Source organism: Parasteatoda tepidariorum, chromosome 1 (genome assembly GCF_043381705.1).
Source record: "Parasteatoda tepidariorum isolate YZ-2023 chromosome 1, CAS_Ptep_4.0, whole genome shotgun sequence".
Classification (NCBI taxonomy): domain Eukaryota; kingdom Metazoa; phylum Arthropoda; class Arachnida; order Araneae; family Theridiidae; genus Parasteatoda; species Parasteatoda tepidariorum.
The window spans coordinates 75,374,414-75,392,548 of NC_092204.1; the positions used below are offsets into that span (position 1 = coordinate 75,374,414).

An 18,135-nucleotide genomic window follows, 5' to 3' on the forward strand; every position below is an offset into this window, starting at 1 on the left:
TAATAAACTGGATTTCAGTATACTCTCACAATTTAGCCATCTCACAAATACTCTCACAAATCACACCATTACATGCACGTATAATACATGCATAATGGATTTGGAACAATTATAGATTTCAAGCATGCTTTTGCTACGTGAATAAAGTACAAATAAAAGTACAGAAATGGGCATGCTCTAAATTATATTCCATAAACAAGGTTCATCTTCAGTATCTAAACACAAATTCTCCGTAAAAAAATTATGAATCAAACGTGTACAAAGTGGTTTAACCATTTGGGAAAGGGGAAGAAGCTTAAACAAGAACATAAAAGAAGGGAAACAAAAAAAAACAGTTGTGAAGGCGTTTGCCAGAAACCTACAGGGTGTAAGATATAGGAAATAGATTAACTAGAAAATAAATTATATTTCCGAAAATCGGAAAAAGATGAGTTAAATAGAAGATCGTTAAGTTTTTCAAAACATGGAATGATACCCAAAAAGCAAGAACGTTAGATGAAACGCAGTGTTAAGTGATTTTAGCAAAAGAAAACTCAAATCAATGATTTGAATTCTAACTAAGCAGGATGATGGAATATCTTTAATATCTTGATTATGGACATGGATTTAATCTACTTTAAGTTAAAATTTAGGCAAACCTCTTAGTTTGTACTGATAACTGAATAGTAGAACTTAGTTTGTTCAGACTGATAAAATATTTCATAAATTCCCCAGTTATTGCTAACAGCAATAGGTCGGAGAAATTAAGTTTGTTTACTGTGGAGAAAATGATTAAAACTCGAATTTATTCAAAATATTAGCAATTTGGGAACTGATTTTCAGGTAATAGGGTAAAACAACCAAATTGTTAAAATTCCAATTAGAGAGTCAGTTAGATTCCGTGATTAATTTCAATAAATGGAATCAATAATATTAAAAAGAAATCCACAGACAACAGCTATAGCTTTAAGATGAAGAAGGTCTACTTTAACGAAACTACTATTAGAACTAATTCTTAACTTCTGGGAATCATTCCATATTTTGTAAACTTCTAATAATTTAATTAATGATCTATCTAGCACCCCATTCTTTATCAATAATTGGAAATCTATTCTAATTTAGTCTCTACATTTTGTTCCCTGTTGTTCCCGCAAGAACTCCTTCACAACCTGTTTTTTGTCGCTCTTTTTTATTTTATTTCAATCTTCTTTATCTTCCCCTACTAGTTTAAACAATGTGTACATGTTTGTCCCGTCACTTTTCTACTGTCATTTTGTGTGTAGACACTGAAGAAAGTTCTTGTTTATCGAACCAAAACTACAATATACTTATTTCGAATAAATTGTGCTTCGTTCACATTGTTTTACTTTATTCTGACGTAGCACAATCCTATCTTCATTTGGATTATTTTTTTACTACTTCGTTTTTTTTTAAATTAATGATGTAAGAATTAATTTTAATTGTGTTAGAATTTTAAAAACTATATTTTGGATGCTCCAAGTGGGATGCTTTGGATATCCACATTAAAAAATTTAAATCCGTAAAAAATATAATTTTTTAAAATCCTAAAATTATCTGCATTAAAGTAGAATTTATATGCATACTATGATAAAATAGACCTTCCATTACCCGATTGCTCCAGATTCAATTTGCTCAACAAGACCATTTGATAAATCTTTCTCATCAGAAGTATTTCCTTTCCCTATGAAAAATATTTCAGATCAATTTTTAAAGAATACCCAGGAAGAAAAGGACATAACTTTTCAAACTAACTGACTTACCGTTCTTCGTAACAATTATAATAGTTATAACAATAGTAACTAATCAATGATTCAGTATCATCAGTACTACACACTCTTTCCAAATATTGAGACACATAGCGACACAATTGAAAAATTAAAACTATTTCTATATTATTTGCTTCCCTTCACAATGACTTTACATTATCAATTTGAAAAAAACACGTTTTCATAAGTTCAACTCATCGAAAGAAGATTAACTGTAATCGAACAAAGTTAAAATCTTTGCTAATCAAGTACCGAAAATGTGGTTATTGCTCGCATAGAGCACTTAATAATTTTCCCAGTGAAATGGCACTTTAGTATCCACTTAGCTATTCTGTTTTATTTTAATCACCGTTCACTTTACGTTATTTAGATTAATCGAAACGCGCTTCAAAAACGTAGCTGTAATCAAAATAAATAAATGTTTTATGAGTTATACACTAATTTTTGACGTCGAGGAGCATGCCTTACACGTTAATTTTACTTGGGCTTACCTGCCATAATGAATCAAAAATAAGTCAAAATAATTCATAAGAATATGCCATAAACTCCTATTGAAACTCATTTTTTATTAAATAGAGCTATAAGCTGGCATACATTACTGACGTTATCTTTTAAATAGTTGAAAAGGGAAAATAAAATAGAAGAATTATATATCTAAATAGTTTCAGTTACAACAATGCTATTCCATTACGGAAAATTCCCTTTAATCACACCCTTTCTGAATGGACTAATTAAATTTATATAAACGATCAGTAGGATTGAGGGTCAAAATCTTCAACAACAAAAAAATCCCCGAACCAGCTATATTACGTCATGACTCCAGTACAAATAATTCTGAAGTTATAAGAAGGTCAAGCAGACGGACAGGAGCACACAAACTCATTCTTCGGTTATTGCAGATTTCAAAATTCTTTTTACTGTTAATATTATTCCTATCATAGAGCAGATTTTGGCACTTTTTTCACCAGTTTCATTTTTCAAAGTCGCATATTCAAAACTTTAAAAAAAATATCGTATTTTAACCCAAGGTTTTCGCGCACCATAAAAAAAGAACAAAACAAATGAGAAAAAGTCTAAAATGTTTCAAATGTCGATAAAATGTTTTCTGAGAAAATAAAAAACAGTCAATTCATTCAAAAACAGTCATCTCTAAATATTTTAAACTCAGAATCCATCTACGAAAGTATTAAAATTGAGAAAATTTAACATACCCGTAAATCCGAAATTCATTGGAAATTCGTCAGTTGCTTCTATCATAAATCTGAAACGCAAACAAAATTATTTTAACTACGTTCTTTGAATGAATTTGAAATCAATGAATACAAAATCTTACTAGTGTATAAGTATAAAAAATTATAATATAATATTTGCCATTTTAATATTTATAACTGCATCAACAGTATAATTTATTTTAACATTGTATGTAAATTATTCCTTAGCAACATATAAAACAAGTTACAAAAATATTTATTTTATAATTTTTATGTAATTTATTACTTACCTTCTAAAAATATAAATTTTTTGTCACGTTTTTAATACTCTTTTTATTAGTAACTCCATATATCGAAGGAAAATTATTTTTTCCCTTCTGTGATCGATCTTTTTTGTTTTCCAATATCCCTGCATGGATTAAAATAAGCAACTGATGTACCTAACATCCATCTATAGTTACCAAACTACCAAAAGAAGTTTGACAAAAGTTATCTGTATATAAGGCAATAGTTTGGAATATAAAGCAATAGTTTTCCTCATACAATAGAAATATTTTTGCAATGAATGAAGCTGCATATAAATTTCTCGGAATTCAAAAATTTATAAAATTTCTTTTTAAAAAAAGCTTGAAATTTTCTACCCACTATTTCAAAAAGCATTGATATCATATAAGGAATGAGAAATTTTAATAATTTTATTCTTCCACTCATATATTCCCGATTCTTTATAATAAATTGTATTAACTCATGGTGTAATATTCGACTGACCTGTGCGCCAACATTAGCTACAGAGATAAACTATAGTCCTGAATATATGATTGTATCTTTGAATCATGACAGTCAGCTACCTGTCAATATTTAGAACAGATCGGGGATTGAACAGTTAGTTATCTGTTCATTTCTAGAACAGATAAAGGCTGAATAACAAGTTAGTTGTTAGTATTTAGAAAAGATCGGGGATTGAGCAATAAGTTACCATAGATCAAGGATTGTTGTTGTTGTTGACTCGTCTATATCAGTTCTTAAATATTTCCAAAAGTTTGTGTGATGTGTTATATAGGATTGAACAGTTTATCTGCCAATCTTTAGGATAGATTGGATAATGGATTAAATTAGCACTAATTAATTTTCAGGTTTAATTGAAGTCTAAACTGTCAACTGCCAGTTTTCAAGGACAAGTAAAGATAAGTGACCGAACAATCACTCGTCAGTTTTAATGGCAGATCAAGTACTAAATACTTTTGAAAGCAGGTAAGAGACTGCCCCTAGTTTATTGTTGCATAAGACTTTTAAACAAATATGAAATATAAAAGCTTAAAAAGTTAACAATTATTTTAATTTATAGTAAAAAAAAAGCTTGCATACCTTATGTGATATGGCCCGGGACTACATGTTGTAGCACGAGTCCCAGTAGCTGGTCCTGTTCCACCTCCAACTAGAGTAGTAATACCAGATGCAATAGCATGCTCAACTAGTTGCGGACAAATGAAATGAACGTGGGAGTCAATTGCTCCAGCGGTCAGGATTGAACCTTCTCCTGCAATTACCTCCGTTGATACCCCTACCACCATGTTTGCATGAACTCCATCCATGATATCGGGATTTCCTGCTTTTCCAATGCCTCTGATCAAGCCCTCCTGAAATGGATTCATTTCTGATCAATAAATGAAATATAAGTTTTATTCAAAAATTGAGAAAATAGTCGCGGTATTAAAATTAGGGAACAATTCCTGTAGTTTCTTAAGAATACAGTCAGAAACTAACTTCAAAAAAAGAAAGAAAGAAAAATTTATTGAAAACTTGAAACATTTAGCACTGTTACTATTTGGAACGCGTTAACAACTGTGCGAATTTACTTTATGTTATTAAAAAAGCTTCTTTATGACGTATATTATGCATATATAACGCTTTTATCATGTTTTTTAATTTAAAAATATAAGGTTACAATCCTGACAACAATGAAAGGCATTTATCATTTATTATTTTAACACGTCCCACACACATAGAAGGACATAACCACAATTTTCAACAATACTTACATTATTACATGAATATTTCAATAATATTTGCACTTATACTTCCAATTTTTAACTATACATAGCATTATTGAAGTTTTGATTTCAACAATACATGTATTATAACAGTTTTATGCGATGCTTTCAGTGTTATTTGTAATTTTAGCGATTATTGCATAATTATTTACAATTTTCCACAATGCTTGTCTTGTTGCTTCCAATTCATATACATTATTTCTTATAATTTTTAACAATAATTGCATTATTGCTTACAGTTTTGAACAATACTTGCATTGAAAATTACGATTTTCAGCAAGTCTTGAAATATTACTTACAATTTTCCGCAATACTTAAACTATTAATTACAACTTTCAATGTTACTAGTTGAATTGAAAAAATTTTGCAATGTTGCAATATGAATCGAATTAAAAATTCGTCGGACTTATTTTATATTGGTATATTAAAGCTTTTTGTGATGTATATTACGAATATATAATACTTTTATCAAGTTCTTTAACTAAAAAAGTAACAAGGTTACAATCCTAACAACAATAAAAAGTCAGTTATTATTTATTATTCAAACGCATCCCACATACATGGAAGGATATGACAGCAATTTTCATCAATATTTGCGTTATTACACGCATATTTCAATAATACTTGCATTATTACTCGCATATTTCAATAATACTTGAAATAATCCTTCCAATTTTTTACAATACAAACTTACATTATTACAATTTTGATTTCACCAATGCTCGTATTACAACAGTTTTCTACGGATTGCTTAGCAATGATTTCATTATTATTCCCAACTTTAACAATTCTTGCATTATTCACAATTTTCAACAATGCTTGTCTTGCTACTTCTAATTTTCCTCAAGCAGATGCAATTAGCATGAATAGAAAATTAATGGAGAAATAATTTTAATGCTTGTCAAAAAGGAACAACTAAACTATAGAGGACTATTTATTCTTGGAGATAAATTCTAATGACTTGGTGTTCTCTAAGGACCACCCTTAATATTTATTTATAGAATCCTAAACAAATACAAATCACCATACACATTGAAGGGAATTCAAAATAATATTAAAAAGAGGAATAAACAAAAAACACCATCGAAATCTGTGAAATCATAATAGTGAAAGGCATTCTGTATCAATAAATCTGTTTTGAACAAATCTGTTTGAATAAATCTGTTTGTTTGTTATGTTTATTGAACTCGTATTGAATTTTGATAGTATTTTTATTTTTATTTTAGATTAAATATTAATTTGTGACCCCTTAAATATACGTTTTTGTTTTCTTTTTTTAAAGGGATTATAAAAATACATATTAAGGTTGGTTCTTACAGAACATCCTGTATATACAGCAAGAAAGGAGCTTCTTGGAAGAAGTGCCCTAAGTTTTCCCAAATCATTGACACAAATTTTCTTGAAATTATATTCCAAATTTTAAGTAAATTAACATTAAGAGAAAAAGTGCCTTTATATCAATTCAACCTACTCTTTTTTAAACAAATTTTATATGCGCCAACAAAAAATAATTGTTATTTTAAGCAACGCATCAATTGCATTATTTTAAGCAACGCATTAATCGCATTATTTTAAGCAACGCAATCAGAATAAACTGTTTGTTTTGTTTCGCTCAAAATTATCAAATATCAGTTTGTTTGTTTTTTCTATTAAGTACATTTTTACAATCATTTTAAGGCCAGTTTAACTTAATTCTGATTGGTGGTTTAGATGCAAGATTAATTTTTATGCATCAATATCACGATCATTGCAAAACAAGAAATTGACACAAACGTTCCAAACACATATGCTTGAAACATCCTTTTATGTTGATGACCTAGGTTTCGTGCGCAACAGGAAGAAATTAATAATTGGCATGAATTTTGCCATAAAAAAGCTATAAATTTCTTAATATTAGTTTTCACTATCAAAATAAAAATTCATATCTGCTACCTTTAGAACTAGATATATTTACTTAGAGAAAATAAAATATTCTGGTTTGCTACAAACAACAAAATACAATAAAAAATTTATATTAATATTACTACCACTTTTTAATTTTTTCCAGATGAGTATGAACCATGTAATAGTTTAACTTGCAATTTACTGTTGATTGCCAATAAACAAGAAGCAACCTTAAATTACCTTAATCCCAACATCGGCTTTGACTATCCCTTGAATAGCATCTATAATTATGCAATTCGTTATGACAGTGTCTAACACTTCATAACTACTTCTCAATGATGCTTGGCCCATTCCTTCTCGAAGTACCTAAAAAAAGTCAATCATAGTGAAAATTTAATAAAAAGGAAATTTAAAATGATAATTCCCACAGATATAAAATATGACATGATATCTCCTAATGCTTTAAGATAATGTTTCAAGACAAGTTATTAAGAAATTGAATTTTGGAGAATTTTTTTACAGAGTGTTTAACGCTACTCTAACTATCAATACTCTTAGAATTTTGAATATTTGAAAATGAAGGCAGTGATATAGTTATCAGTTTTACCTTTTAATGCGTTATAAGCGTAGAAGCACTGCTTTTTGTGCTTTATTTGTTACTCATTCTTTCTTCTCTAGGGCCTAATAACGAGAAAGAATGAAGTAAATTTCTCCTAGACAATTGGAAAAACGCTAACTCTTTCTTTATTTTCTTACAGATTTGCACAAAAAATTTTCTTATTTATTTTTATTACGGTATTCTTTATTTTTTTACTTTTGATTAACTAAATATAATTATTACAAAAAGTATTTATTAAATAAATTTTCTTATTTATTTTTATTACGGTATTCTTTATTTTTTTACTTTTGATTAACTAAATATAGTTATTACCAAAAGTATTTATATTCATTTTATTTCCACTGAACTAAAAAAACAATAAGTCAAAAAATCTTCATAAAAAGACAACAACAAAATTTCAAGAGCTTATTTGTGTTACCATACTACCATTATAAATTAATATTTCTACTTTGCAAATTTCAGATCCAGAAAAACAATAAAAATGCCTTTATTTTGTAGTTATATTTCTTTAAATTTTGCCTTTATTATTAATATTATTATTATTATTATTATTATTATTATTATATGCTGAATTCAACTCTTTAAGGAGGATATACCTTTTTAAAACGCATTCACTTAACACAATTTATTAGACCGGGTATTAGTATACAACTATTTTACTGCATGTTGCTATATGCTCGCCATTTTAAGTCAATATCACCAATACAACTTAATTTATTTCGAAATTGTCAAGAAAATGTCAACTCATGTGATAAAAGAAAATGAAAGAAGAAAAAAAATTTCAATTTTTTTACTTGTAATTATAGCACAGACAATATGGTTACCTTTCCTCCACCAAATTTACATTCATCTCCATAGACGGTAAAATCTCTTTCAATCTCTACAATAAGACTCATGTCTCCTAATCGAACCTATAGAAAAAATGAAATCAAATTTAAACCAATTAACTTTTTGAAATAATAAAATCTAATACATTTATTAAAAATGATCTTTGAGAAGTAACCTCTCAAAACCTAGACGCAATACGTTGATTGTAGATTTTACTGATTATACTAAAAAATTTCGACGATTACATGTTTTCAATGATCTACGACAAAAACGTAAGATTGAAAGGTAAGTAGGAGTAGCGTACTTAACCTCTAATTGGCTCCATGATTATCGGATTTCTCAAAACTTATTAAAGAAAAAAAGATGTAACTCTTTTTTTAAATTTAGATTTTACTTAAAAATTTCAAAATATTTTATTTTTTAAAATTTTAAATGTATTTCATCATACATAAAATTTTTTAAAAAAAATACTTAGAATTTTTTAAGAGTTTTCAGTGCTTTAATGCTGCCATCTATGGTAAGTATATAGCACTATTTTCTGAAAATTTTTATTTTTTATTTATTTAGTCAATGAAGATTAACTTATTGAAAGAATACCTTATTAAATGAAAAATACCTTATAAAACTAAGATATTTTTTAATAAATTTATACAAACTTTTTTTGATATTTATAAATTGTATGCATATTTTCATGCATGTTAGGTTAAAAGTGAACATTTCTCCAATGAATATATTTTTAGTTCATATATTGTTTATTAGATGGCAGCAGCAGAACATGTTTTATTGACTTAAATATATTTACGAGCTTCTACATTTGACGAATTTTCACGATTTCTCACTTAATCCGAACGAGAATGACTTTGAAAAGTTCCCGCTATAGTCAAACTTCAATTCAATACATTACACAATAATTTTTTCTGCAGACTAAAAATCATTGAAATTAATTTAATTGATACAAACTATTTCAACTTAAAACCTTAAAACTTACCTTATCTCCAGTCGTTGGACCATAATTACTCAAATAAGAATATCTTGTAATTTGACAAGGTTCCACGGGTAAAATAATGTCCTAAAAATATAGATATCAGTAGGATAAATTCTGGTATTAGTAATATGGATAGCAATAATATATAATTTTAAATAAAATTTTATAAAATAGGGATTTTTTTTTACAGTTGCCAATAATAAATACTTATAGTACCCAACATTACCGGTAAATATGATCAACAACGGAAAACAATTAACTTTATCTGTTTATTTGCTTAATTTCCAATTAAATATGAATGTGATAATCACTATTTACTTGAACTTTGTGTCCAAAACCACGACTAATTACATGCTGCATAATGTTTGGTAAAGAGCATTCCTTCATGGGACCATTGCAAAGACTATTGCCTCCAGTAATGATTCTATAAAAGTAAAACGTGTTAAAAATAAGTTCCATTGTGTCAAATATTAAAAAAAAATCAGTTATTAATTCAAAAAAGAGAACTTATACTTAGCTCCTCCTATTTCCACTAAAGTGATAGTTTTTGTTTCCCCTGGTTCAAATCTTATTGAAAATCCTGCTGGAATGTCCTAAAACAAAAATTTAAAAAAAATTTATGTTAACGTTTAAATTCTAAAAAAAAAAACTTAAAAAAAAAATTTAATTCTAGCTAATAATTAGAAAATCTAATTAATAATTAGAAAATTTAAAAAAATTCTATTTTTAGTCATTTTTTTTAAACTAATAAATGCTAAAGGTTAATTAAATTATTTTTTTCACTTAGGACAGGAAATTCGAAAAAATTTTGAAAGACTTTTAGGATAATTTGTTTACGAATGACTGAAAAGACTGTGTTTTTGTGTAAATAATAAACGTCCATTCGTATGTTTTCCATAGAATGCTCGATACCAACAAATCATTTATGTGTAATTTATTTAATCAGCAATTTTCGTTAACAACAATTCTCAAATTATATTAATTTAACTTACTTGAGTAATAATAAGTATATTTAAATTTGATTTTATTTGTGATAAGTACTTAGTAAATGATGGCGGTAAGCGTCAACTAAAACTTTGAATTTCCTAACACCAGATTCAATTTTTAGAATCCAACAGCCAAAAAAAAATTCAAACTTTAGATTTAAGAAGAAAAAGAGAGAGAGAGAGAGAGAAAATGGTAGTTAAATTTTACTAAATTATTATTGGTAGCTAGCTACGATTTTAAGTCGATAGTCTTGGCAATCAACATTTGTATACCAACATTTGTAGAATTAATTTCATGTGCACAGGATACTCCAATTCGTGTTGTATTGAAGTTTCAAAATTCAATTTTAAAACGAATTGACGATAATGCAAATTTTTACTTTCATGTCAATAAAAAATTAAGATACTTTTCTGCCGGTATATGTATGGACAGCTATGTATACAATAGATTTATAAATAGCTTTGTGTTGGTATATAGATACAAGATAGATACTTGTCAATTATTTTTATTGATGGCTTCATGTGGGATTTATTTTAATATTTAAAAACGAATTCTTCATTGAACGGGGTGTCCAAAACAAAACAGATGGTATTACAATTTAATTAAAATAAAACGGAAGGACATATAAATGTACAGAGAGGAAAATAAAAAACGGACCATCCCGAATAACTTTTAATCTAATGATCGCATCTTCACGTTCTATGACTCAATCTTAATCGTTCGATGGGGTGACCTCAAATGTATTTTAAATTACGAAATCAGATACACACAAACGTTCTTTCTCTGAATAAACATACCTTTTTTCAGACTGATTCGGATTTCCGACTCCCAAAATATAGGAGATAGCCGCAATTTGGGTAATATGGCCCCAATAGGGAGGTCCAAAATTCAGGTTAATTTGATTTTTCACGTCCTTATCTTTATCTATAGAAGCGAATTGAAAAATAAAATAATTATAAAATTCAGTTGTATAAAGATAATTCCATGCAAAAAATAGTTATTAATAAATATTTATAATTTTTATTATTTTATTTAATAACATTCGAAAAGCATTTTTGAATTGTAAGGTGTACAATTTTTTACATCATGTAGTTTTAGAGTAATTTTAAAGTGCATAATTTTAAAAGGCGAAATACAAAATTTTTGCAAAATCGGACGAATAATTCCTGCGAAATCAAATTTTGAAAAACTCGTATATTAAAAATTCGATTTATCAGGAATTATTCAAACGATTTCGCTCAAATTTTGTATTTTGCCATTTAAAATTATGTGGATCTCTCTCTTGACCGAACTATTGGGACCACATTTTCAGATAGCTGCTACCTCCTATGTTTTTGCGGTCAGAAATCTGAATCCGTTGTTAAAAAAAGAGTTAATTCAGAGAAAGTACGTTTTTGTGTCTGATTTCGTAACTTAGAATATCGTCTGCACTTATTAATTAGCATAGATGAGGTCACCTATCAAACCATTACGATTGAGTCTTAGCTCGTGAAAATCCGATCATTAGATCGAAAGTTATTCAGAACCGTCTTTTATTTTGCGCACTTTACATTCTGATTGCTGCATTCTTCTTAAGAAACCAGAAAATTTTTCTCGCAAAATTTAAAACTAGCTACGAATTCCGGCAACAGATTGCTCTTCTGACCTGACAGCAATATTTTCTGTTGTATGTTAGTGTTATTGCAAATTATGATTATTTGGAGAAATGAAGTTCAAATTAAGAATTTTAAATTACCAATCTCATTCCGTAGGATTTTTCTCTGTCGAATATAAGGTTCTTGTTTGTCTCAATAAAGTGATAATGACTTCCAATCTGAAAAATAAAATTATGCAAAAGTAAGTATTTGCATTCAAAATATAAGTTAAAAATATACATTAAAAATTCATATTAAATCTTTTTAAAAGTATACTTTACTTAACATTCTATTTTGTTAATTATTTCGCAATAAAATCTTCTAATCGCAGGTACATGCTTAACTTATAAATATTACGATTTTCATTAATTGACAAAATATAGAGTTCCTAACTGAATATACACTTAAAATCAAGACACGAAATCTTCACTAGCCAGCTCACTGTGGGCCACTGAATATTTAGGGCTAGTGTGAGTACAATTAGTCCTTTATAATGTTGTGTTGTGTTAAAAGCTCCCCTCGCCACAAAATCTATAAAGTTGTCTGCTATGGAAACAAGAATAGCGAATTTCAGTGAGGGGAGCTTCGATGATAGATTAGATAGGAATATTACAAAATTGGCTGACTGAGGAGCCAGTTGGTGACTTATTTAATCCGCACTTTTTTAAGATTCGCATGGATTTAAAATTATGCTTTTTACGCTATTTATTTAAAACTTATACCTTTATGCAATTGGTTGCGCAAGTACACAAAGGAAAAAAATAAGGAAAAAAAATAGTGAACATATTCGGACATTAAGGGTATTGTAGGTCGTTTTTTTTTCATGTTAAGTTTTAATTCTACACTAGTTTCTCACTATTTACGCCAATTATTGTAAATATATTTTACTAAAACTAAAGTTTAACTCAAGATAGAAATATTTCATGTTATCTAAGAAGGAGAAATTTTCAACGATTTAACCAAACTATTAGAATTGTTGTTGAACATGTAGATGATATGTATTCTTATGTGTAAATAATTTAATCGATAATATTTAGAATAAATAACTTATTAGGCTAATGTGTATGCTAACAACTTCATTTTCTCTTCTTTTTTTCTTTCCTTCAAAATTTTTTATTTATTTACTTTTTTTTAATAATTTTTTAGGGGGGTTCATGTTTTTATATTATTTATAGTTTTTTTCATCGTACTTAATATGTAAAATAAATAAATAATAAATAAATTAATTAATTAATAAAATAATCAGGCAATAAGTTGTAACTTGGTGTATTTATTTTTTTCTCTATAGCAGAAAGCAGCATTGATCAAACTATCTGAACCAGGGGAGTTCTTTACATAGACGAAATATACCATATATTCCTAGAGTTGAGAGTTATCGCTTACGAGAGCTAGATAGAAACGCAACTTCAGTAAACTTTGGAAAGCGAAGACTCGAAATTCATTAAAATTGATTTTGTCAGAACTTTCATAAATAGGACCCCTTCCCTGTTTGAGCATAGCTTTACAATTGAAAAATGGCATTTTAGTATAAAAAGGGCAGATACACCAGTTTAATGTGTCAAAAATATGGAAACTTACATTTCCCTATATTATTTACTTTTAATGAAGTGTGGATAATGCTATTATCAATGTTTTTTTCTGTTTTTTTTTCGATTAATATGTTTCAGTTTTTCAGTTCCATCCTTCTTTTATGGTTTTGGCCGCCAGAAAATACACTACACCTGTTATAATTTTAAAAATTCTTAATTTTATTTCTTGAAACAAGTGGCGAGTACTTTTAGAACTGGAAGTTCATACTCAGCTTAAGCAATAAGGACTATAAAATTTTAACTAATTAATTATAAAAAAAAACACTCTCGATACAACCGAGAAGTTGAGGATCCACAATTTTGTGACCTGCGTAATGATTGTGGCAATTTGGTAAGTATAGCACGCAATGTCGCTCAGACAAACTGGTGCTCATCGATCTAAAGTATTTTAAGAACCACGTGTAGCCAACGATCATTAGATATCTTTATTTTTTTTTAATAAGATAATAATTGCCGTGGGAAATTTTTTCCATACAATAATAAGTCAGCCGTGATTGCTCAGGGGATAGAGTGTTCGCCTTCTAATGAACCGGGTTTGAATTCCGCACCTGGCTCGCACCGACCACAGTACTGGCATAAAATATCCTCAGTGGTAACCTCAGTCCTCTTCCCGTCAGGCTAACCATATGATACTTTCATTGTTTTCCCCTCCATGTAACGCAAATGCTGGTTAGTACCATCAAAAAGTCCTCCATGGAGGCAAATTTCTCCCAATACTTGATCCAGGAGTTCCCTTGTCTTCCGGATTGGATTCAAAATTGCAAGGCTACGGAGTTAAACATTAGTGGCGTGAACCCAAAATTGAATCGGCTGTTAAACGAGGTTCATAAAATAGAACAAAATAAGACAATGAATAGTCGTGGTGGCTCAGGGGATAGAGCACTCGCCTCCCAATGGGATTCGAGCCCCAGCGATGGCTAACCAGCCCTCGCTGGGGCTCGAATTCCGCTCCCGCATCGCACTGACCGCATTTCTCAAGTAAAATATTCTAAGGTTTATAGGTTAGAGTCTCCTTCCCGTCAAGCTAAAAATGGGAGGATTTCGTGATTTTCTTCCCCGTGTAACGGCCCTCTCCTCTAATACAGGTTAGTCAAATCAAAAAATTCTCCACGGAAGCGAATTTCTCCCATTACTTAATTCAAAAGTTCCCTTGCCTTTTGGAATGGGTTCAAAATTACAAGGCTACACAGTAGAACATTGAAAGTGGTAAACTCAAAATTAGGTCGGGTGCATTCAACGACTGTTATAAAATAAATTATAAATATTATAAAAATATAATAATAAGATAACGAAAAGTATTTTACAGGTATATAGAAAACAGATATCACATATAATGATAAATAAAATAGGAATAAGATGGTTTCCAAAAAAAAAAAAAAAAAANAAAAAAAAAAAATTCAATTAACATATTTTATTCCAAACCATGACTCATGTACACTAAATTCATAAAAATATCTGATATTTGTTAATTTAATCAATTTGTTCCAAATTCATATAATAGCTTAAATAATAATTTAGCAGTCGGAAAAGTGTCGTTTTTCCTTATGCTGGAAAAGCGCATAGAAAGAAAATAAAATATGCTTAATTAATTTACAGGCATTTTGCTACAAGATTTTTATAATCATCATTATTTTGTCATTGATAAATTAAGTGGTTTCTATGATTGCTACTTATAATTAGATTTTTATTCTATATTATTGCACTTAAGTGCTTAAAAATACTTTTAATTTGCATTATAGAACTGCAATAGAAGGAAAAATATAATAATACTACGTAGGATCAATACCTGAATTGGTCTGTCGCAGACGCTTGTAACTTTCAATGCTATCCGTCTTCTATTCTTATTGATTTGAATCTTTTCATCAGTCTTTTTTGGATAAAAACTTCCGGGGGGACTTTTTAATAATATATCTTTCCCAGATTCATTTTTTTCCTAAAAAATGTCTTTTATTAGGTTAAAACAGCTGCTCCAAAGGAAAAAAAATGCCATAAAATATCATTCTATACAAAACATTATCATAAATTAGAAATAATGAACAAGTTAAGAAAGTTTCTAAAATTGCATTAAAAACCATATTTATGCTTGATTTTGTACAAAAAAATTTTTTTTCAAAATAAAAATATGTTGTAACATTTCAATTAAAAACTTTTAAAAATGTCAACTTACACTTTGAAAGACACATATGTCAGGCACGGGTAAGAAACTACCATATAATGCTTGAACTAGATTTCCATTTTCTCTACATATGGGATGGGAAACAGTTACCTATCAAAACCAATTTTAAAAAAGCAATAAATTGTATAATATATCAAACAATTTTCTTATTAAACAGACACAACTAAAAGTTTTTGAGAATAGTTATATTTAAAAGAAATATTAGTATACGCAAATTGACTGCCACTAGCATCCTGCAAATCCGTTGCAACCGTGAAAAATAATATTATGGCAACTGGTTGCATTAAAACTTAATAAAAGATTATTCGAATTATTTTGCTTTCGTGTTTAAACTTTTGGATGTTTAAAAATTGAAAATTCTTATTGTTCAATATAAATCGTGTTATGATCTAAATTTATGTTAAAAATATAAAAGATCAAATATGTGACAGTGATTAAATGTTTAACGCCTAAAAATGGCAGCACATTTACCTCATTAGTTGACGTAATTCTTGAACTATTTCTTGAAAAAGTGTCCATTTTTTGCATTATAGAATGCTATATGCTTAATTTGATTTTGGTGTAAAATTAGGTCGATGAAACAATCAAATATCCAAGTTCACCATAAACATAGACTCTCAATTAACTAAGATTCAAACATGTTACAAAAAATTTGTGTATTTTTAAACTACTCCTTGTTATTCAAATATTCCGAAATTAGATTTTAAGGTATTGAATGTATTTAATTAAAAAACTGATTTTTTTTTTAATCCTCCATTCACAATTTTATTTTCTGCTTTATGTTCAATTTATCCCTGCACTTAGCATACAAATAATCAAATTGTGTCACATTGTGTTTTAAACATAAAATTTGAAACACATGTTTCAAATAAATATTCTATGAATTAATTATTGTGGTACAAAGTCTATGCATACAATAAATTTAAATTTTATTTTAACCATTTTTGTTCCATCTGGAAAAGTGGCTTCAACTTGTATGTCAGATATCATGTCACCAATTCCATCCATCAACTGTTTTCTGCCTGTAAAATGCAATAAATTATCAATTTATTTCACGCTAAGATTTATATTTATAAATAAATCTTAGTATTTAAACTGTTTTGAAAATAGTTGAATTTAAAAAGAGAAAAAATTAATAGTAATTCATTTTTCTTTTTATAAAGTTTTTGATACAGTTCAGATAATGAAGTATGAACAAAATATTATTCAGTGGTAACTTAAGTAAATAAGTAAAATATAGTTTCATTATTATAATCATTATTTTGTAGAGAAGTGAATCTTATTGATATCTGATTATTAACGAATGGTAATTTTTCGATAATGAAATTTTTGATAAAATTTTTTGGATTTGGATTTAAAATAATACTAATCAGAAATCGAATATAACTTACACTTATTTTTAATTATATTACTTTGTGTAAAAAATAAGTTTTTTGCGAAAAAAAATAATTTTATTGTTATTATTGCTTCAAAGTAAAAAGTTTTAAATTTGGAAATTTAAGAATCATTTTTAGTAATTTTTTTAAAATTTTTCTGTCTGAAAAATTATATTAAAAATATTGATAGAGGAAAGTATTTAATTTAAAGATTGGGCAAGTTTTTTATTAAAACAACTTACCTAAAAATTGACGCCCTTTATTCATAAGTTCTGATACTGTTTCACCATTTCTCGCAAATTCCTGTATCTAAAAATATTAATTTTGCAAATTTATTTTCACTTAATATTAAGATTATTAATTTTTACAATTCGATAATACAATAGTCTCTCAAAAACTATGCTTTAAGACTAAAAATATAATTTTTATTTTCCATTTCACGTATATGATTTGATTTTATTACCGTAAAAACAGCCGAAACTGATCTTATTTTATAGACCTAAAAGCAATGTAGTTGAACAACCGATGCAATTTTAGATTTACGACTACTAATGTTCAACTCTCCGTAGCCTTGTAATTTTTAACACAATCCAGAAGAGAAAGGAACTCTTGCATCAAGCATTGGGAGAAATATACCTTCTTGGAGGATTTTTTTGATAAAAACTAACCATGCGGCATGGAGACACATGGACACATGGAGAGGAAAACCTCGAAAACCTCCCGTGGTTAGCCAGGCTGTAAAGGGACTCTAACCCAGTATCTGTCTACCTCTGAGGATATTTTACATCGGCCCCGTGAACGGTGCTAGCCGGTTGCGGAATTCACCTCAACCAGCCATCGCTGTGATTCAAACCTGGTTCACCTCACTAGAAAGCAAACGCTCTATCCCCTGAGCCACCACGGCTTCAAGTATACGGTTTTACAACCGAGGCTGGAATATCCGGGTTGGCAGGGTGTTGGGCCGATGTCCAAGAGGTCGAGAGTTGTGATGTGTGTGTGACTAAAGTCGTACTCTTGGCCATCGATGGC

General features: G+C 28.5%; 1 protein-coding gene across 1 annotated transcript in view; it reads right to left on the minus strand.

Moving 5' to 3' along the window:
* LOC107444258 (urease subunit alpha) overlaps positions 1 to 18,135 on the minus strand; it is a 34,728-nt gene that overhangs the window by 11,953 nt on the left and 4,640 nt on the right. The window contains exons 3-15 of the mRNA XM_043039503.2: positions 17,349 to 17,415; positions 16,670 to 16,752; positions 15,722 to 15,820; positions 15,341 to 15,487; positions 12,067 to 12,144; positions 9,858 to 9,937; positions 9,663 to 9,768; positions 9,348 to 9,428; positions 8,356 to 8,442; positions 7,153 to 7,278; positions 4,343 to 4,614; positions 2,978 to 3,027; positions 1,609 to 1,681 (exon numbers count right to left, since the gene is read on the minus strand). Coding sequence (XP_042895437.1) covers positions 1,609 to 1,681; positions 2,978 to 3,027; positions 4,343 to 4,614; positions 7,153 to 7,278; positions 8,356 to 8,442; positions 9,348 to 9,428; positions 9,663 to 9,768; positions 9,858 to 9,937; positions 12,067 to 12,144; positions 15,341 to 15,487; positions 15,722 to 15,820; positions 16,670 to 16,752; positions 17,349 to 17,415 — 1,349 coding nt within the window. The remainder of the gene's footprint in view (positions 1 to 1,608; positions 1,682 to 2,977; positions 3,028 to 4,342; positions 4,615 to 7,152; positions 7,279 to 8,355; positions 8,443 to 9,347; positions 9,429 to 9,662; positions 9,769 to 9,857; positions 9,938 to 12,066; positions 12,145 to 15,340; positions 15,488 to 15,721; positions 15,821 to 16,669; positions 16,753 to 17,348; positions 17,416 to 18,135) is intronic.